Genomic DNA, 22,123 nt, shown 5'->3' on the forward strand with positions numbered 1-22,123 from the left:
TCTGACACCAAAAACTGTCAAAGATGAAATCAGATCAAATTAAAATTTTGAGTTTTGCGTGTGTACAAAAGAAAGGTTCATAAATTGGGAGACCTCAGACTAAAAATGGCAAGACGTTCAGAGGCACATCATTACAGGATGGTTTATAACGTGAGACCGAAAAAGGTTTTAACCTTTACAATGATTACAATGGTTACTACAACGGGGGTTTCCAACAGTAACGGATTGATGAAAATGATTATCTTACGCTATTTTAGAAAGATAATATGTTTCATTTATGATTATCAGAGGCAATTACAAAAAATCATCTAAATTAAGTTTCACTTATACGGCCTAATGGTTTTCTCTGCTCAGGGAATTTTTAAGCTTAGACTCCATTTTATTTATCTTAACAGACCCAATTCAGCCTACAAGGCCCTTTCTTATCCCCTCAGCCAAAAGTGATTATTTGGTGTTTTTCTTTAGTCAAGGATAATTGGTACTTGTGTGGGGGAAGTACCCAAAGAAAATCAACTTAAAACAGGGACCAATATACCATAATTAAGAATAATAAAAAGACTGATCATAGATAAAGCCAATCTGGAACAAAGTCATAACAGACCAAAAACAAAACAAAACAACAAAACACATATGCCATAATATAATAGATAATAATTATACACAAACACTATTACTTTAACATAAAAAATGAGACAAGTGTTTATAAGACAGGTATTTATATACTTGAAAATATGTTGTTATTCACCTTTCACTTACATAAGTGCTATTATTCAAAAAAAGTAGGTCTAGTTAACAGTGACAATTAGTAATAAAAAACAAATAATGCATGAGAAATAAATAACAGTATTTTTATGTATTTCTGTCCTTTCATATGGAAGTTAACTTTTAACAATTATTGAATACTTAAATTGTATAGGCTACATTATTCTATATTCTGAAGATGTAAAAAGACTTTAAAAGAATGTAACACAATAAGATTATCTAAACAAGTATTGCTTATATTTATTAAAAAATAACAATAGCTTGTTTCTTTCATTCTCATGATACAGTAGGGAACTTTTGCCCTTTCTGTTTCCTTTTCCAATAATACTTCTCGGAATTGTCTGCAGCCTTTTGGATATCCTTTTCTTTTATGTAGTAGTAAAACTGAATACAGTCAAATGTAAAATTCTCCTTGACTTGCAGCTGTGCTCTTAGCAAGCCCACATTACACTGATTACCGGTGTCAGTCCAATGTGATGACATCAATCTAAATATCCTCTCAACAAAAACACTTGAGCATGGAATACTTAAGATTTTGCTTACTAGCAATAGCAGGTTTTTAGACTTGTGAAAATTCATTTTCAGCTCTCCGAAGATGTCCATCCATTTTTTATCTACAGGCTTGTTTTGATAGAACGGCTGTTTGTCGATCAGGTCTTTTGCATCTATAAATTCATCATAGAGGTTAACCACGTCTAAAATTTCCATCATTTTTAAACATTCTGAAGCACACTGGATGTCACTGTAAATTAAACCTTTCTTTCTCAGGGAAGATGGTTTTAAAGCACAGAGATAATTTGAACTTGTGAAATCAAAAATTGATTCCAAAAAAGTTATAGTTCTGGTAAAGAAATTGAGAAAGTCCTGTTTAACTTGGGTGCCTTTTTCTGGTGACGCTTTTTTCAGTTTTAAAGCAGTCTTTGTTCCAAAAAGTGAGTCACTTTTTGCTGTATGAGTTTTTATCGCAACCTACACATGACATCAAATAACTCCGGTACAGAGTTTATCTTTTTCTAGGCTCCTTATGGCCTCTTCAAAGATCATCAAGCAGTTCTAGAGAAAGAGCACATAAATTTCTGTTGTACTGTAATCCTTTTCTCCACTCTCACTCTCAATGTATTCCCAATTAGAGAAGGACATTCTCTTTTCCTACACTTTGAAAATAGGATTTTAGTGCAGGCCAACATTTTAACATCTTTTCTATGGCTGGTAGCAATGACAGCCAACTTGTAGGCATATATCTGAGGAGTCTATTTCTTTTCATTTTCATTATCTGAATCCTTAGAAAACATGGTCATAATATTCACAAAGTTAAAAATTAAACTCACACTAGCTCCATATAAAGCACAACGGTTAATTGAATTGTTAACCCTCACGATTAGAACTTGCTCTGAAAGAATACTACAATGGATTTTTTACTGTGAACCAGAAATCATAGTTGCCAATATCAGTGATCAATAGAAAGCAGACAATTGCCATTAAAACTGGTGTTGTCTTCCACCTCTTTTTTGGGGGGCCATAATATGGGTTTTGTATCCCCTTCCCCAATCTCTGGCACTCATTGCTAAAAACTAGACTTTTTTCGTCCAGGAGGGGTTTGTTGGAACATGAGACTTTCAGGGTCACCAAAAATTAAGTTTGTACTGTCCCATTTTCATGAGTGAGAGCCTGTCTAGTATTTTCAGATGTTATTTTGAATTTAGCAATTATATTTAGCTACACTTTCTGAGAAGAATAGTCTAAGGTAAATCAAATTAAAAAAAAATGGCTAACTAGATCTTTCTGGCAGTAGTTTTTCTAGATATTTTATTTGGATAAATCTGGCTTACCTCAAACTTTGCCGTATTTGGGACAGCTGATCCATGGTTTCTTTTTTTAGCTACAGGAACAGTTTTGAGACTAGCTGGTTAAGTCAAGGTAGACTATTCCTAAGGATTTAGCTGCACTGGTTTTTGCTATTTCTAACAGCTCCATCTTATCCACAAAGGAAAAAAAAGAAAAAAACATTAATTCTATGGCATACTCCAAAAGGGCTAAGAATGACAAATTAAGCATGTACTTCATTATAATAGCAATATGAAAATGCTCACTTATATTTACAAAATATTTGACAATCATGTTAATGCAAGTATACATAAAAATGGTTGAAGACAGAAGAAAAGAGAAAGTTAATATCATTTCCCACCCCCCCCCCCCCAGTCTTCAGTTAGTTAACTTATTAGAAGATGAAGGCAAGGTTTGTTAAATGGTGCTCAGAGCTGGTACACTAATATTAAGTCATTAATAGGTATTAAAAGGGTTCCATTAAGAATTGCCTGCGCTAGATTCCTCCACCTTGAAACTTTTTTAAAATTTTATTTTACTTCTTGGGACATTTAACAGTCACGATTAACCTTTAATTCTAAGGGGTAAGAATGACGTCCATTTGAAAATAGTATAAACCACGAGAAGGATGAGAGCTAAAAGTAAACAGATCAAAATGTCAACAATTTCTAAATAAATAAATAGGCTATGGATTGTATAGAACGGTTTTGTTTACCAGTCAGTTAACGCCCCCCTCCCCAGCCAAAGTTACAGAGATTCCATGCATCAAAGGAAATCAAAGAAATTAAACAACCCAACAACCTTGGTTCCTTAGCTTACTCATATATTGTCTCCCTATATGTAGAAAAGGTGAACCTGTGTGCCTCTCTTAACGAAAAATGACTGACCGATCAACCCATCATTTTTACATGAGCGAAATGGGCTTCTGATCCCAGACCTCTTCCTGGATCTCTTCCTCCAACTATTGTGTTCTTTCTTGTACGCCATAGAGTTAAAGCCGTAATACTGCCGCCCCCTCGGGATTGTGTTGGTCCTTCTGTAATACGACCTTCCCAAGAGCGGGACCTGCTGCGGGATCGCGACTGGCTCCACGCGTTGAGACCGCGAGTGGCGCTTGGACCTTTTCTGCTGGCGCCTTCTGGAACGAGACGGGCTCCGACCCCCGGACGACCACCGACTGGAGAAGTTGGAACGGAACTGAGAGCATCTGGAATTGGGGGGGAGCCAGCCACAAGGTGTTCATGTGGATAAGACATCGTTGTTGCTTCCACCTTTTGAAAAGGGTCACTTCCCAAAACCCTGATTACCTCATAAGCAGAGGTTCTTACCAGGATGATTTTCCCTGTGAGGGGCTATTTGGCAGTCCGGAGACATTTTCGGTTGTCACACCTGGGGGAATGACACTGGCATTGAGGCTGGGGATGCAGATAAACATCCTACAGTGCACAGAACATATCCCCATAAACAGAATTATTTGACGGTCAATGTCAATAGTGTCTATGCTGAGAAACTCTGCCTTAAAGCAAAGAGGAAAAAAGGTCAAATCCCAGAAGTAGGTCATGGAGTTGGGATTACGGACGCACAGTACCCCGCACGAAGAACGAGGACGTCCCCACCTCCCGGGAGTGACTCAGAAAACATGGTCACAATATTCACAAAGTTAAATTTAAAGTTAAATTCACAAATTTTATACTCTGAAATAGCTCCTCTTAGAGGCGGAGCTACGGCGAGGGCGGGGCCAGGCTCTGGGAAAACAAACAAGACTTAGAAACCAGGATTAGTGCTGGAGGGCGGGGCGTCAAACTGCACCGCCCCCCCCCCCCCCACACACACCTTTTGCAGCACGCGGAGCCGGGCACTTTTCCTGCCATCTACACCTGAGATAACTGTGAGACCGACCCCAGCACTAGAAAACTTACCACCTCACTCAGTACGAATACAAAAGCCCAAAAGTGCCTTCCTTACAATAACTTAGGACAAAAAGCGACTTCTCTCACCCCACTTTGAAAGGTGTACTCACACTACCCCTTCCCATGCACAGCTGCGTCTGGGAAGCGGAAAGCTCGCGCAGCTGGCTCCCCGAGCATGCGCAGAGACTCCGCGCGGTGAGCGTGCCTCCCTCTGGCTCTCCCTCCGCCCTCTCGCCTCCTATCCCGCGCCCCTCCCTCCGTCCCTGTCTCCGCAGGCGCGACCGAGCTTTGGGGGCGGTGCGGCTTCATCCGGGTATCTGGTGGCCTGGGGTTGTTTTGTTTTCTTGGCTGAAACTGGGAGCTGGAGGGTTCCCACCGCCGCGATACACCGGGCTTCGGACCACTGCACGGGCGGGGCTGGACGTAAGTGCCAGGCGGGAGTGGGGGAAGGGGAGGAACCACCGTGGGCCGCATAGTATTTGGACCTGGGACTCTGCCTGGCTGATGCTGACTGGGTCGTTGCCTCCACCTCTGGGAAGCTGCACACTGGGCTCTGCCTCGCTGGACCCTCCCTGGCCACTTCCTTTGGACCTGTGTCCGGCAGGCGGCGGGAGACAGCGGCCGCGTCTGGACTCCGCCAGGCTGCACGACCGCGCCCTTCCCTGGGACTCATGCAAAATTACCTTGCTCCTCCTACTTTAGAGCTGGAGAAACAGACCAGGCTGGTTCACACGGCGAGGGAGGTGGCCAACTAGAACTAATTCCCAGATCCTCCAAATCCCAATCCACGTTCTACACCTAGAATTCCCAGAATCTGGAGGGCAGAATTTGGGCACGAGTGTGCCAGTAATAAAGCAAAGGAAAATGGATTCGGGGCGGGGTCGTAGGGATGAAACGAAAGTAAGACATACTGGAGTGCTTGCTATTCCTCGCAGGGAAGACTAAAACGAATAAATTTTCAAAATTAAATTTGCCTTAAAGAAGAATTAGCACTGGTTATAATCACAGTTTTTATTAATTTTGTAAAGAAGGTTACAGCTGCATTCATTGCTCTTTTATAGGATGTCATGTTCTTGGACAATCATGATTGCTGGCTACAGAGTAACAACGGACGGGTTCACATTCGCTGTAGGAGTTTGGGTGTTTCTTGATTAGCAAGTTATGCGTAATTCTGGCTTTTTCATAGATAATATGGCTGTGTCTCAAGCCAGGTTTGTACAGCTCATCCTGCAGGAATGTTTTATGAAACTTAAGACATTTTAGGTTGGCTCTGTTAATTTTATCTATGGTCATTTAGCTTGGATTTTTGTCTGAATTAACATTAATTTCGGTTTTGTGCTCTTGGCTGGAAAACTTCTGTTAGAATCAGAAATAGAGATATTAAAACGAAATGGTTGTTTCCGTAGAAATGACACCAAAAGCCAGGGTTGGAGAAGGAAAAAATAATGAAATGAAAGGAAGTGATGTGGGCAGCAGTTAAGACCTGCAGTGCAATGTTCAGTTTATTAGTCTGACTCTAATCAAATGTATAAATTCCTAAGAGAAATATTTTTCATCCGAGGGCATGCTTTAACTCAGAGCCAAAGTTTATCACTTGTCTTTCCATTATGTTAGTGCTCCTAGACTATAAACAACAAAACCATATAATAAATTCGTTTGGAATTAATAATTACTATTAAAATGTTATATATTTGGATACCCATCTTTGTTCATATTCCTTAAATGTACCAAAACCACCTTTTAATTATTTTTTATTGAGATATAATCGACATGTGATTGGATATGCTTATATATTGCGAAATGATCACCACTATAACTCTAATATCCATCACCACACATACAACTTTTTTCTTTTCATTAGAACTTTCAAGATATACTCTCAGCAACTTTTAAATATACAATACAGTATTTATGATTCACTATAGGCACCGTGCTGTAAGTTACATCCCCAGCACATATTTATTTTGTAATTGCAAGCCAAAGCCATCTTTTAAATTAAGAAAAAATAGTAAAGGAATCCAAATTTTGTTTCCCAGAATTATAATGTAGAAATTTATTGGACGCTAAGTCAGATATTTTAAAAATGTATACATACCCAAACTGAAGTACAGTTTACCTTTGAACAACACAGGTTTGAACTGGCAGGTCTACTTATACGCAGATTTTTTCAGTAAATATACAGCCCGCCGTCAGTATCCCTGTGTTTTGCATTTCCAGGTTTCCCATCCCCGGAATCCACAGATTGTATGAATTATTCTGCACCGTTTTATATAAGAGACTTGAGCATCCTTGAATTTTGGTATCTGCAGGGGTCCTGGAACCAATCTCTCATCGATACCAAGTGATTGTAGTTAAGCTTTTAGGGAGTCAAAAGTTATATGGATTTTCCTCTGTGTGGGAGTTGGGCACCCCTAAAACCTCCCATTGTTCAAGGGTCAATTGTATTTGTAACTTCACTTTTATAAAATTATTCCTGAACTGTTAAATAATTTCTAAGAACATAAGTCAGATTTGAAGCTAGGAAATAGAAGTACTTTATTTAATTTTTGTTTGTTTTTTTAAGTGACCTGAAAAATGTCTGGATTTCTAGAAGGTTTGAGATGCTCAGAATGCATTGATTGGGGGGAAAAACGCAATACGATTGCTTCCATTGCTGCTGGTGTTCTTGTAAGTGTCATAATTTGGGCCTTCATTGTGGTGTTTTTGTTTTTATGTTTTGGATTCTGTATGTTTTAAAATATGTACTATTTATTTTATCTTTGACCACTGAATTTATTTTAATACATATTGGCATTTTGTCTTATTTAAGAGGGGATTGAGTTATTCATTTCATTTCAACTCTTAGTTGAAATTATGGTTTGAAATTTGATTAGTAGATTGATTATTTTTCTTTAACTGCATGGTAAAAATGGTTTAAGACAGTATATTTTATACATTTATTCACATATGGATTTTGCCTCCTCTTAACAAGTAAATTAAGTTACCAGGAAGTGTTTAAGAAACAATTAGGTCAAAACCAGGTCAGAGATATCATTGCATTTTTCCATAATTTGGAGTTAACTTTCTCAATCTTGTTAAAAAAAAAAAAACCAAGAAACTGATTAAAATGTTATTTAGAAGTAACTTATAGTATAAAATTCTTATTTAGCCTATATTTTTCCAAATAATGATCAAATATAAAACTACTATAGAATTCTGCTCTTATAAACATAAAAGTTTTGAATTTTAATATGTGAGGAAAGTAAATATCTTGAATACATTAAGCTGAAGATTAAAAAATAGTGAGTGTACGGGGAGGGAGGAGGTAGATGGGGCAAAAGGGGTCAAATATGTGGTGACAGAAAGAAACCTAACCATGAGCAGTGAACACATAGTGCAATATTTATGTACGTATACGTGTGTATGTATGTGTGTGTGTACATATATACACCTTACTGCTAAATTGTACACCTGAAACTTAGTAGATTTCATTCACCAATGTCACCATAATAAAAAAAAAGTAAACGCGTACTTGTGCTAGCTGGCAAAAATGTCATAAAGTATGGATCTGTCTATAACCTCATAAAAATAATTAAATTAGCCTAAAATCGTTATTTTTAAAGAATTGTCAGAACATGGTATGTCTAGAGCTAACTGGGTCAGGATAAGGAGTGGCGGTAAAGAAAGGGGTTACTTTCAAAACTTTCTAAGCTACTCATCAGAATTTGGTTAAACTCTCATTGTAAGTTTTCAGTCAGAAGATAAAAAAACATTTGTGCAGTTTAATGTGTTTTTCATTATATATTTATCCTTGATAATATCCAGAACCAAATTCAGTTAAGATAAATTATAATTTGGTATTTAAACTGAATTTAGCATCACACCTGAAGCCATCTGTAGACCGCATTGTAATTTGTCAAAAGGAAAAGCAGAGTTGCAGCCATTGCTTATTTTTAAACATCAAAAGGATAGCTAAATTCTATCAACAATACTTACTCCCCCATACTGATTTTTTTTTAACTTTTCAGTAAACATATATATCAGCAACAAGCCACTCCTTTCCTCAGTTGAAATCTGAATCACTTTTTTCTTTCCTCCTGTCATGGGATATTGTAACTTATTTCTACTTGCAAAATTGGATTACTGACTTTATTATGACCATATAAAATAATGATTGAAGTAGACTTAGAGAAAAAGTTCACATTAATAAATAATAGTTGTTATCAGACTTCAGGGTATCTAATATTTTTTAAGGGCATCTGATATTTAATCGGTTATTAAGCCGTGTATAAATGAAATGCAAGAAACTGATGGAACATTTACCAAATTTTTGAAATTCATTAGAAAGTATCGCTTCACTTAGATACCTTGCTTTTTAGTAGTAAGATATGAAATTACTGTAATTTCTCATTGGTATCAACTTTTGATGTTTGTTTCTTTTAGTTTTTTACAGGCTGGTGGATTATCATAGATGCAGCTGTCATTTACCCCACTATGGACGACTTCAACCATTCATACCATGCCTGTGGTGTTATAGCAACCATAGCCTTCCTAATGTAAGTACCATTGTTAGTGGCACTAATTACACAGAGTGTCACAATAAAAATGTTTTACATATAGTTGAGTAGATTTAAAGTTTGAAATGTTATTAGATTAACGTTAGGCATGGTTTAAAATTCAAATTATAGAGGGCTTGTAATCAACAGCCCTCTTTTCTGTTTTTTTACCTCTCTCCTCCCTCTTCTACCTCCCAGCTTCCGTCAGCTGTCCTTTTATTTCTGTACCGCTACTGTTCATAACTTTATTTCGAGGTCAAAAATCATGTGCTTTAATGGTTTATTTATTCATCCAACAAATTTTTGTCAAGCATTTATATTCTCAGGCTGCTCTAGGAACAGGAAATACAGTAGTGAATAAAATGGGAAAATTCATGCTTTTATGCACTCTAACGAGTGAGGCAAATAGTAACAAAAGTGAAATAACTATATAGCATGTTAGATAATGAGAAGTGCTAGCGAGAAGAAACAGAAGGGGGACAGGAGATGTCAGCAGGGGCTGTAGAAATTTTAAATCGAGTCAAGGCCTTACTAAGAAGGTGATATTTGAGTAAAGACTTGAAGAAATGAAGGAACTCATCATGGGGCTATATGAGAGGATCATTCCAGACAGAACAACAGGTACAAGGTTCTCTTTGGCTTGGAGACCAGTATAACTAGAGTAAGGGGTCAAGGTAGTAAAAGCCAAAAGAATCCGAAGAACTGTTCCAGACCGAGGAGACTAAAGACACATTAGAACAGAATGTACCTCTTGATTCTAGACAGGATCCTTTTTCTCTTAACATTATTGAGACAGCTGGGGAACTTGAGTGAGGTCTGAAGATTAAATGGTGATAATGGATCGTTGTTCATTTCCTGATTTTGATGGTTGTATTGTGGTTCCATAGAACTGCCTCGTTTGTGGGAAATACATACAATTGCAGTTTCTGGGGTTATGAGGCATCATGTTGGCAACTTTCAAATATTTCAGGAAAAAAAATTTGTTTGAACTAGCAAGTTTTCTGTAAGTTTGAGATTATATGTAAAACTAGTAATGCCAGAGAACAGATAAAGATGGTTTGTTTGAAAATGTGCTTAATAGTGATGACTGTCAAGGCAAGTCTTGGCTGTCTGCCAGGAGATTATAAAGTTATTCAGATAACTCAGCAAGGAGAAACAGCTGAGAACCACTAACCTAGGACCATCTGTGTTTTTTTAAAAATATGAAACTTGTTTTAAAATATATTTTATATAGCAAATAATTTAGTTAATATGGAGGTCACTGAAAATAACTATGAGTGTTTTAATCATTCTAAAACTTAGGTTTGAATGAATAAAGCTGTCATATTATCATGAAAAAAATTAGAATTCATATATTCAACACGTTTATTGAACACCTACCATGTCCCAGACCCTTTTTAACTTGATATACTGTGACCATTTTCCCATGACATTTAAAAAAATGTTTAAAGGACATTTCTAAAGAAGACAAGCCTATCTCAATTTAGAGTGGTACTCTGTGAAAGTCAGTGAAAGACATTTTATGTTTGGAACATGTATCAGGAATTGAGAAAACGATTTTACTACTTGAATCTCTTTGTGTTGAGTATGTCTGAGATGTACGAATAGAAAAGTAGATGGGAACAAGCTAAAGATTGTTCCAATCTTAGCAAGATATAATTTTGAGAATTTTTTTATTGTGGCGTAATTGACTATTTTGAGAATTTCACTCTAACATTTTAACAAGCATCAGAATCACCTAAAGAACTTGTTAAAACTCAAGTTGCTGAGCCCCATACCCAGAGTTTTTACTTCAGTAAGTTTGGGGCCAGAGTATTTTCTTTCTAATGAGTTCCCAGGTGATGCTGATTCTCCTGGTCCTGGGACTGTGACCACTGCTTTAAAGTGTATCTCATTGAAGGGACTTGAGTAAGTTAGTATGAGCCCATTACTCAAGACTCATGAGACCTGACTTTAATTTGAAGAACTGATTTCTTGATTTTATTTTATTCATACAGGATTAATGCAGTATCGAATGGGCAAGTCCGAGGTGACAGTTACAGTGAAGGTTGCCTGGGTCAAACAGGTAAATAGGTACAAACAATATCTTACTATGCTCCATCCTTAAAGTGAGAATTATGCATGGAAAGGCCACTTGTTTAACTCCTCGAGATCATGGTTAGGATGGCGGTGTATCTAGAGTGGAGGTTATAGGTTCCAAAGCATAAGATAAAAATTGCAGTTGGTCTAAGTTGGCTTTATGGTACAGAATATGCAGTTTTGAATATGTGTAGATATAAATGTGTACAGTATACAGTAAAGATCAGTCTAATAAAGAATACATGTATGAAGTAGAACTTATAGTGCTTTTAGCTATACCATATACATTATTTTCTTCCCTTTTTTCCCAACCTTATTTGATTAAATAAGCATTTTGAAATAGTTTAGAATCATAGTTTTTTGTGCGTTTTAAAATACACAACATAAAGTGTACCATCTTAACTATTTCTAAGTGTACAGTTCAGTAGTGTTAACTACATTCACATTGTTATGCAGCCGACCTCCAGAACTCTGTTCATCTTACAAAACTAAATACATTAATAGAGTTTTAGTGCATAGGTGCACCCAGGCCCTTGCTTCTCAACTGAGGAACTCATGTCCCTTGGACTTCATTGCCATGTACCTGAGGTAGGAAGAATACAGGACACGTGTGGCCCTGCTTCCTGGTGGACAGATAGTTATTAAGCAATTTAAATGGTAAACCTGAGATACTACATTCGTACAAAAATAAACTCAACATAGGCAGATTAAAAATGACTTTTTTTTTTTTTTTTTTTTAATGAAACAGGAGAAACCACTAGTCAGCTGTGGTCGATGTTTTCAGACTCCTTGGTTCACCCTCTTCATAGATGAACTTAAGTAGAAGAGATACAGAAACACTGATCTACCCCAGAGGAATAGGTGAATGTTAGCAGTTAGTGCTGATGATAATAAGACAGTAGTAACTAGAGCTAGGACTAGAACATGGCCATCATATCTCTAAATAAAATTCCTTAGCTAGCATTAAATTTTGGGAGTCCAGAGCCAGTTCGTATTTGTTTCACTATAACATCTATGAGTAACAGCTTATTATTTCGTAATTACTGTTTTATATTTTGGAGACAAAATCAGAAATTTATATATAATCTGTTTGCTGTGCTTTATTGAACAGAGCAGTGTTTTTATTAAAATTTATTTGTGCTAATTAATAAACATCTCAGAATTCATTTTAGGCAGTCTGTCGACACCATTTATTTTATAGCAAATCTGCATAAATATTATATAAATGTGATTTTAAAGTTGATTGTCTCCCTCTCTTAACATAATTTTAATGCAACTTTCCTAAGCGCCAGCCACAGTAAATTTAAATTTATTTTGCTGCTTGATTTCCATGAAAGTGAAAGATGGCAGTGTTTAGATTCACATATTGCTGAATATGAATTTTTTAAGTATATCTATGTTTTTGTTTCAACATTCTCTTGGAGAACTTGAAGTTTTGGAGCACTCTTTCTAAAAATACAGAGAGAATGAGCCTCTAAATATGGTGCAGTATATTTTGTGAGATTTTCATTGCATAGTTAAGGAAAGTTTTTTTATGTGGGTTTTTTTTTTTTTTTTGGTGTTCATATTTAGGGAAAGTAAACATAGTCACTTAAAATACACACACCAACAAGAAAAAGGCCACCATTTTCACTATTAAAAGATATTCAACACGTCTTCCTTCCATTCTTCTTATTTTAGACTAAAGACAATTACACATTTTTTTCTGTTTGGGTTTTTTTTTTTCTTTCTGAAAAGGTAATTGAACTGACTGCCTCCATATGAGAACAATCTAGGTAAAATTTTATTTCCTTTAAGGCGCTCGCATTTGGCTGTTCATTGGTTTCATGTTGGCCTTTGGTTCTCTGATTGCATCTATGTGGATTCTCTTTGGAGGTTATGTTGCTAAAGGTAAGAGAAAATACAGCTTACCTTTTACTTCAATGGAATACTGAAATTGTGCATTAAAATTGGTTATTTTGGAATAAAGCTTTCTTTCATATAGATAGGCCAACTACTAGCAATGCATTTATACCTGGGAACTCCCCTCTCCCATTAGTATTGTATTTTGTTCGTTTGGTATGTTTTTATTATCCCTTTCATCTGTATTTTTTCTTCTGATCTAGAGCCTGGGAAGAATGAAACCCAGCTCCAAACCTTGCTCCTCTTTGGCTTCCAAAAACCTCAAAAACAAAATAGATATGTTCTCTACTATTTTGCAAGTTTTGACTTCCTGAATAATATCATGCAAAACTCTTTAACATCCTAGAATTGAAATTTATTAAACTAAGCCTTCCTGATAATATGAAATCATCTCCTTTTAGATAGGAAAGTAAATTAACATTTAATGTGCTTCTGCTATATAAGGCCAGTTTAAGGCAAACTCAGGAAAAGGTCCTGCTCTTTGATCCTTGGCTGAAACTTGGCCCTGAGGGGCACCAGAAAAATATGAAAACCACTTACTGTTCCCAGCAAAATTGCCTATGCTTATCATAGCAAAAATACAATATTAATGATTTACAAAAATGACCAGCAGAAACTAACCTAGCTCACATTTTCACTGTTTACTTCTTTGATTAAAATGTAATTCTTGGATTAAAGTCATGGGTTTGCTGAATTTTTATTAAAATCACTTAAATATTATAGATAGAAATGATAGGTGCTTTAATATATTTATATTTTTTCAAGCAATGTTACCAAAAATGTAGAAAAGAAAGAAATGTAGAAGAAGCTATAATAATCTTAGTACTTTTATATATTTGGTGTATTTCCTTTGGCCTCTTCTGTTTTATGTAGTTATAGTCATAGTTACAAATACAATTTTGAGCCCAGCTTTTTTCATTTAACATATCGTAAGTAATTCTTGTCCTGCTACAGAATCTTTATCACTATCATATTTTAAAAACAGCAAATCACTTTTTTATTATTTGAGTTGCATTAATAACTTGTCCTTTTTATAAAACTGAGACTATAAAAGAGCTCAAAAAAGAAAATAAAATTACTGATCATTCTTCTTTCCCAAATATGACTATTAATATAGAGCCCCTTTTTGTAGGAATGTGTTCATCTCATAGAATTTTAAATTATTTTCCATAAGTCTTCTGGAGCCAGATGATGTTTTGAGATTATTAGCAGCATATCTGTGATTTTATAAAGTTGCTTTTCTAGTGATAATAGTTGTTTAATGTGGCCTTCTAACAGGGAAGGCCTAATACAAACCAGCCATGACAGTGTACACCAGAATAAAGCTATTCTGAGAAAAAATTGACAGTTCATCTATTCATAATGCCTCAGTTTCGTTAGTTAGTAATTGTTGACACAGCTACTAGTAGAAGTTTATGAGAATTTCAGCTTGAGTCCAGGATAAAATCAGAATAGTCTTGCCCATCTCAGGTAGTGGCTACTCTGTCTCTCCAGATGTTTAGGCCAAAAACCCTGGGTAGTTACAGCCTGTCAATGATGATACCTCTCTTCTCTCACGTTCCACATCCAGCCCATCAGCAAATCCTGTTGACCCTGCTGTTAACATATCTCAAATCCAACCACTTTTTACTATCTCCATTGCTTCCACTCCGGTTCAGTTCATTAGTCTCTTATCTGATTTCCTGAAATAGCCTCCCCACTGGTTTCTGTCTACTTCTCTTCCCCCTTTTAGTCTACTCTCAGCACAGCCATAGGGATCCCATTAAAATATGTCAGCTCATGTCATTGTTCTGCTCAAAACCTCCAGTGGCTTTTCATCTCACTCAGAGTAAAATCAAAGTCCTCGCCATGACTGCTCAGCTCTGTAGGGTCTTCACCCAGCAGCCTGCCCCTCATAGTCCTCCATCTGTTTCCTGCATTTTTCCCTTTTGCCCACATGACGAGGCCTCTGAGGTACCAGGGTACTCCTGCCTCAAGGCGTTTGGCACTCGTTGTCCTGCTGCTTCTGCATGCCCCTGCCCACTCTTCCTTCCTGTCCTTACCCCAGTGTCACCTCCTCATGAGGTCTTCCTGTCCGTCTTTATAAAATGTCGTCCGTCATTCACTGCACTTCCTGGACCCTTCCTGCTTTATTTATTCCCCTTATTTATTCTCTCTATCGTCTAGCTCCATGAAGGCAAACTTCACCTATTTTATTCTCTGCTGTATCTTCAGCACATTAAACAGTGCCGAATTTAGTATGCACTCAGTAAATATTTGTTAAATGAATGAAAGGAACTATCATTTACTAAACCATGGCAAGACACTGTCAGATGTATTATGTCATTTAATACTCAAACCAACCATAGTTACCGGGAAAATCAATTATGTTAGGCAAGAAAACTAATATTCAATATATCAGAAACTAAATGTTTTGAGGTGATAAACCTCTAAATAGTCCCCATTATTTTTTACAGAAAAAGCCGTAGTATACCCTGGAATTGCTGTATTTTTCCAGAATGCCTTCATCTTTTTTGGGTAAGTTTATTTTGCATTCTTCATTCTAACTTTTTAAATTCTTTTTTTTTTTTTTTTGGTAATAGTTTATGTCATTTACAATATTTAGTTGCTTAAGTTACCCATCCAGTGCTCCTCCGTTGTGTTACTTTGCATCAGGAGTTCTTAGCCTTCATTCCACAGGTAGGCTTCTGATGACAGGGAACCACCAGCCATTTCCATGTGCAAGATGTTGGTGTTTCCGCTTATTTCTGGGAGGAGATTTTCAAAGAAGTCTCTAATCCAAAAAAAGGTTTAAGAAACTGCTGTATGATTTTAGAACAGTCTATTCTAGGACTTTTCTTTCCCTGTCCCTTCCCACCCATCCCCAAAAAGGAACTAGATGCCCCATATCTACTTGAACCACTCATGAAACGCAAATAGTTGCCCTTCAGTAATAGTCAGCAGTTGGTATTTACACTTACTCCATTTTACCACCAGGCATTTTTGCAATTTTATAAAATTTGGGAATAAGAAAAATGTGAACTTAGATGTGGCAAGATACATAAACTCTTTGGGTCATATCTTGTGTCCCAAAACCAGTGGAGAAAACTCAAAGAGTTTAAAAAAAAATTTTTTTAAGCCATTGATTTTATACAGAAAATAATGACCAAAGTTTCTTAAAGCCATTATCATGTGTAAGAGACCATTACTAGTATTTTACATGTAAGCTCTCAGTTAATCCCCGTAACATTTCCGAAGGTGGCTCTGTTATTATCATCCCCATTTTATCTGTGAGAAAGCAGTTACAGAGAAGTTAGGTAACTCGTTCGAGACCATGTGCCTAAAATTCTGGCTGTCCGAATCCAGGGTTCAGGCTCTAGCCACTATGATGATGAAATTTAGGATGAATTCAATTGATATTTTTCTTTCTTTGCTGATTCTTCAACCAGTTTTTTGATACAAAATGAGTAAAATTCACCCCCCAACTTATGAAATAAAATTTGGGCGAGTTTGTTACTTTGTAGGGTAATGCAGTGTAGGTTTAAGAGAGGGACAGTGTTAATATTTAGGATTTCTTTTCCTTTCAAGCTGCAGTGCTGAGGTTTGAGCATCTTTAAAGAAGGACCAGGCATCCTGAGCTCACTACTGTAGTATCTCCACAGGGTTAGAGGTGGTCAGGGGAACTCTGTGCCCCACAACTTCAGCCAAAGGAGGTAGCATAACAGGGTCAGAGGCAGGGGTAAGAAAGGCTTCACGATGGACTGGTGTGGGGATTTTCTCAGAGGGGCAAGCAGCAGCCCTCTGTTGTAAAAGGTAAAGTAAGTTCCACCTTGAGAGGCTGCTTTTGCCAGAGAAGTTACTGTTACAGCAGGGAGAAACAGAGAATTGAGGATTTATGGGGAATTTTTATCTCTTTCAAGGAAGGCAGAAACACATAAATTTATTCAGTAGTTACAGCATTTCACAAAACCTTGGAAACCAGTCCTTGACATGTTATCATCTCAAATTAGTTATAATAAATTACTTTTATAAGCAAGTTTAGCTAATTTCTCACTTGTTACTATTGTACTTATTAAGTCTAAAAACTAGTCAGGTTTTGTGAATACACTGTAAGCAAATTGAAATTAAATTCAGCTTATGGACACCATTATCAGAATAGTTGTATCAGATTGCCTGCCATTCTGATATAACAGAACAGTACTCACCAACAGCTTATAAATTACTATTTCAGAAGTCAGAAACAGATGTCAGTACTAAGGTGGCCATCTGGCTGTAGGAGGGGACTGGCTCTTGCTCAAGAAACTTCTGTTTACAGTTTACATCTGTTGGCTAGTGTTCCAAAGTTACCATGTCTCTTGTAAGCTATCTGGAGAGTAGAGGCCCCTAATAACTAACTACCTAGGATTTTTCTTTTTCGTAGCAGTGGATCTGATATTAACTGGAAAAGCAGAGATCTAATTACCTTTTGGAGGTTTATGAAGTCTTTTATAGAAAAGAAATTAATATACTTCCAAGAGAGGCTATAACTGACTTCTTGGTTACATTTTTGTTTTCATCAGAAACACTCCATGTTTACCTTTACAAAAGCCTATGACACCTGTTTTAAATTGACCATTATGATTGCGGACCTAACCTTGAGTATGCGCGAGTAATTGGAAAACAGATGGGAAAACAAAATGAAAACCAGCCCATACCTCTGAAGGGGCTACTCCTGTCTTCAGTTTCTCCCTCTCACTTAACCCACACATCCGAGCCTTGTCGAATCTGCGTCCAGATTGTCTTCAACCTGTTCCTTTTTTATCCATCTCCATTGTTCAGTCCTCATCATCCCTTCTCGAGCAGTTGGTATTTCTAACTGGTTCCTCGCTCAGACCCAGTTTTCCTTTATTAATTTTTCTTCTAAAATACAGCTATAGTCTTCCCATTTTCCTTCTTTTCCATTTTTTAGAACTCAGGGCTGTCTACAAAAGAGATCACCACTAGTGGCGATCTAGCCAAATTCTGCCCACGGTTCTGTTTTATTTAGCCCATACAGTATTTTTTGAGCTGACATTTAAAAATCAAGAGATTTTATATAAAAATCTGGGATTTTTGGCTTTTTTTTTTTTTTTAACTGGGAGATCTGACAACCCTGGGTCCCACACAGCAACAATCAGCTGGAGCTCAGTAGTTATTCCTTTAAAGTAGGGAGTGCATCTCTGCATAGCCCCATTTCAGCCTGGGACTAATTACCAGTTGTCCCCTTTAGTAGAGCTAACAGGCTGGCACCTGCCTTCTTGGCTCATATAAGGCGCCTAAGGTCCCTCCCTGTAGGCAGTGTGCCACCCTGGGCGATGGGCTTAGCAAATCTCGGCCCCCTCTCTTCCTTATCCTCCTTGTCTCTTAAACTGTAATCTAACCATGTTGGACTCTGCCCTGTTCTACTACACTTCAGACCTCTGTGTATCTATAGAGATAGAGATATATACATGTATGTCTTCCTATGCATGGAATTGCCCTCTTGCCCTTCTTAAACCGAAGGCTCGAGGACAACTGTAGACACTGCCGCTGTAAACCCTGGACTACAATCTCGGCGAGGGCATATTCCTGACACGTTGACCTCCTGGGCTTTTCCTGAGGCCGAGTGTTCTTTGATTCCTCTTTACCTTTTGGTATACCGTATATTCTCCTCCTGTAACATCTTCCTTCATCTTTTCATTAGCTCCCGGACCTACGAATCTCCCATTCAAACTCCTGCTTATCCTTCAAAGTTCGTGTAATGTTACCACCTCTGTAAATCATTTTCTAACACATCGAGGCAGAATAAATTCTGTATGTTTGTTTCTATGCTCCCTTAACATTTGGTGTACATGCCTTCTTTCCCCCCTAATACTTACCGCATTGTGTCATCAAGAATGAGAACAACTTGAGCGCAGAGACTATATATCTTATTAACTTCATAGCCCTAGCATGTAGCACCTAACACCTCAACACTCAGAAAAGTTTGTTGAATGAATTTGATAAAATCAGACATATAATGATTACGTATTAGCATTGGTTAACTTTTTAATAGTGAGATATGTCTCTAGTACTCATAATTAATGATATGGGGAAGCTGGTGATAAATAGTACAATTGAGCACAGTGGAAGAATGTACTACCTTAGAATGATCAGCTTCTGTTCTGATACATCCCATGGTTTTTTTCATGCAAATCATCAGTCCATTGTTGCTGGTCACCCACAATAATACATCTCACCTGTTCTTTCTTTTCTCGAACTTAGCTAGTCATGCGGTGTTCCTTATTTTGTTCACAGAGGGCTGGTGTTTAAGTTTGGCCGCACTGAAGACTTATGGCAGTGAAAGCACCTGACTCGCTACTCCTGTACAGCACCCCTGCATGGGTTTCTTTGTGTTTTTTTTCCCCTTACTCCCCGTCTTTTGTAATGCCATTTTCTAAACTTATTTCTGAGGACAGTCTCGGCTTAAATTTGTGTAATACTAAAATCATGAGAACTCCCTATTTAAACAACAAAAAAAACTCTTATGGTATACATTTGATTAACTTATAAAGTGTTAAAAAGGAATATTTCACTTGAGTAATTTTTATTAAGTGTTATCATGGTATAATTTGTAAAAAGAAAAATAAATTTCAAAAGAAGTTACGGACACATCTCATATGAGTATTTGTCATATCCAAGGTCCACAACTACAATCAAAATGCTCTGACGATATAATGTGTTTATTTAAATGTGGCCTCTCCTGTGTCAAATGTTAAGTAAAATATAAAATTTTCTTGTTTTTAAAAACTATTCGGTGGTCAAGATTCTTTCTCACAGTACTTTTCGTTTGGTTTATACAGTTTTGCCCAAAATTCTGTGACCATTTCGGTGTAAAAAGCTATTAAAGGTCTCCTAAGAGGTGAGCACAGCTCCCGATCCAGCCACCAGGCTCCTCACAAGTGTCCCTTCTGTGCCACTGATTCTGTGGGGCGGGGGAGGGGGCCGATGTTAACTCGGCTGTTCACACAGTTCTAGTGGGACATACAGTCACTCCACATGTACCATTGAAGGAAAGCGGAAAAGGAGAGGGCCTTGACACTAGCCTTTACTCGGGTGACAAATTTTGTTGTTTTGGGGTTTGATAATTGGATTCCATATTTCACTGTATCTCTCTACTGAATCACTAAGATCAAAATAGACCAGCAAGGTCACTTATAATTACAAACATTAACTCCTGAGAATTCTCAGTCCATTCTTCTTTGAACCCTGTTATCCCCAAGCTCCCCACCTTGACAAAATGAGAATTTTTTTTTTTTTTAATGAACTAGCTAACTATGGGGTACATGTTCTTCAGAACTACAGCTTGACATGTTTTCATTCATAAAAGTTGCTACAATTAGCCCTTCATTAAACACAAAATATCTCTCAGCTGATTTAAATCTGTGGTACTTTTCCATGTCAGCCATAGTTCTCTCCTGGTATATATGTTTTGAATATGGCCTGGTCACCAAGAAACTGTTCAAAGAAATGACTGTATTGCTGCCATCCCACAGCAAAACCGCCATACTTAGCTTTTTGATCCTTGAGATGTGAGAATTGGAAGGGATCTCAGAGGTTAAACTTCACCTTTTCACAGATGAAAGAACCCAGATCGTGGAAATTTAAAGAATTTTCTCAAGGTCATAGAAGTAGTTTTTAATCTTGAAGCAATGCATCTCCACAACTGACCATGACGTTTTTCTCCACAGTTAAATTCAGAATGTGCTCAGGGAATAAGAACTACCTGACAACTGCTGGAATAAAAAGCATAATGTTTGCAAGGACTAAATATAAATAAGTACTTAATTTTTCCCCATTTTTTATCATCTGCTCTGCTGGTAGCATAGTTTATTACGTGTGAAAAAGAATAAGAATTTTCAATAAAGTTTAACCAAAATCTTAATTATGTGTCTCCACCCAAGAAAATATAGCATCATTTTTAATAAGACCAAACATTTATTTTAAAGTGTTATAAAGTTGCCACTTAAGTCTTTTAAACATCAAATTTATCTCTGACCTTGTTTCATTATACATAAGGAGACTTTGCTGTAATGAGTGTGTTGCGCGCAAAAAAAAGGGGGTAGGCAACGGTAAAAGGAAGCTCTCTCATTCTGGAACGGGTGTGTTGTTCTTGGGTGCTTTTGCTTAAAATCCAGCAGCCAAATGAGGAAACTGTAAAAGTAAAGCAAACATTTTTATTACAGACAAACTTTTACACTCTTAAAATTTATACACATACTGATTCTGGCTTAATGTTTTGAAATTTGCATAGACCAAAATGTTGTCTCATCAACAAAGCCCTTGGAGGTTCTTTCATAAAATCTGAATTAGATCTCGTGTAGCTTTGTATTCAGATCACTGCTAAATGGTGATGTGGCTTTTGTTTGAACACCTCCAGAAACACTGGACTCACTCCCATATGAAGGACCTCATTCCATTTTGCAAACAGTTCAAATTGTTAGCAATTTACACAGCATCACTTAGGTAAATTCTTTGGAGAAGCATGGAAAAAAATAGTTTTTCTCTTCTACATGACAGTTTTCTAAGTGAAGATTGTTCTTAGGTCTCCTTTAGGTCTTCCGCAAGCTGAATATATCTGGAATTATGCAGGTGTGCCATATTACACCTTTCCATGCAATATCACTGCTCATGGAGCAGCTTGGATCACAGAATTCTAGAACTGGAAGTCAGAGTTACTAACATTCATAGGGTGTTTTCTATGGACTGGTGTGCTCACATTTCACACACGTTATCTCCTTTAAATCTTTACAACAACCTAGTGAGGCATTACTATTATCTCCATTTCAGAGATGGGGAGATCGAAGATCAGAGATCATACAAGTGGCAAAACACAGATCTGTCTGAACTCAGAATGTAGAATTTGATCTATTTTACAAAATGAGGAAATGGAGCCCCAGAGGAGTAGAGCAACTTGCCTGAAGGTGGTGAGCTAGGTCTAGAATTTAGATCTGCCTCCCAGAAACAAGGATCTTTGGAGTGGGCCTCTCCCAAGAGGGGAGGAGTCATTTGTCAAGTTCCTCATCTGTCTCCCTACTTAGCTTGAAAAGCAAGCTCTCCTCAATAGGTTGAACGAGCACTTGTTGGCCCCTCACT

At 37.2% G+C, this 22,123-nt stretch overlaps 2 protein-coding genes across 7 annotated transcripts in view; one reads left to right on the forward strand and one right to left on the reverse strand.

Annotated features, from left to right (window-relative positions):
* Positions 1–4,619: 4,619 nt before the first annotated feature.
* TMEM50A (transmembrane protein 50A) lies at positions 4,620–19,777 on the forward strand. 4 transcript variants are annotated; one of them, XM_016129818.2, is made up of 8 exons: positions 4,751–4,919; positions 5,558–5,707; positions 7,060–7,163; positions 8,919–9,031; positions 11,029–11,096; positions 12,908–13,000; positions 15,469–15,529; positions 19,286–19,777. In XM_016129818.2, the coding sequence occupies exons 3-8, from the start codon at positions 7,071–7,073 to the stop codon at positions 19,329–19,331; spliced, it is 474 nt and encodes a 157-aa protein (XP_015985304.1). In that variant the 5' UTR covers positions 4,751–4,919; positions 5,558–5,707; positions 7,060–7,070; the 3' UTR covers positions 19,332–19,777. The 4 variants fall into 4 exon arrangements, with proteins under 4 accessions (XP_036086092.1, XP_015985304.1, XP_015985305.1 ...); XM_016129819.2 differs by having other exon boundaries at positions 5,558–5,624; XM_016129817.2 differs by lacking the exon at positions 5,558–5,707 and having other exon boundaries at positions 4,753–4,919; positions 19,286–19,633.
* RHCE (Rh blood group CcEe antigens) overlaps positions 12,652–22,123 on the reverse strand; it is a 40,042-nt gene continuing 30,570 nt past the window's right edge. For 2 of the 3 annotated variants that reach the window (XR_001595021.2, XM_016129815.2), the window contains one exon: positions 18,088–21,181. Coding sequence is in view for 1 of the 3 variants with exons in the window: in XM_016129815.2 (XP_015985301.2) it covers positions 21,155–21,181 (27 nt within the window). In the remaining 2 variants the exon portion in view is untranslated. Of the gene's footprint in view, positions 15,786–18,087; positions 21,182–22,123 lie in introns of those variants that run through there. The other variant, XR_001595022.2, reaches the window with a different exon arrangement.

Source organism: Rousettus aegyptiacus, unplaced genomic scaffold (assembly GCF_014176215.1).
Source record: "Rousettus aegyptiacus isolate mRouAeg1 unplaced genomic scaffold, mRouAeg1.p scaffold_m13_p_1, whole genome shotgun sequence".
Taxonomy (NCBI): domain Eukaryota; kingdom Metazoa; phylum Chordata; class Mammalia; order Chiroptera; family Pteropodidae; genus Rousettus; species Rousettus aegyptiacus.

Bases quoted from the DNA above. Each gene is read 5' to 3' on its own strand.
- TMEM50A (XM_036230199.1), top strand. From the start codon at position 4,620: ATGCACAGCTGCGTCTGGGAAGCGGAAAGCTCGCGCAGCTGGCTCCCC. The intron at 4,920-5,557 runs GTAAGTGCCAGG...GCTCTTTTATAG, and splicing joins CTGCACGGGCGGGGCTGGAC to GATGTCATGTTCTTGGACAA. The intron at 5,625-6,713 runs GTAGGAGTTTGG...TTGCATTTCCAG, and splicing joins CGGACGGGTTCACATTCGCT to GTTTCCCATCCCCGGAATCC.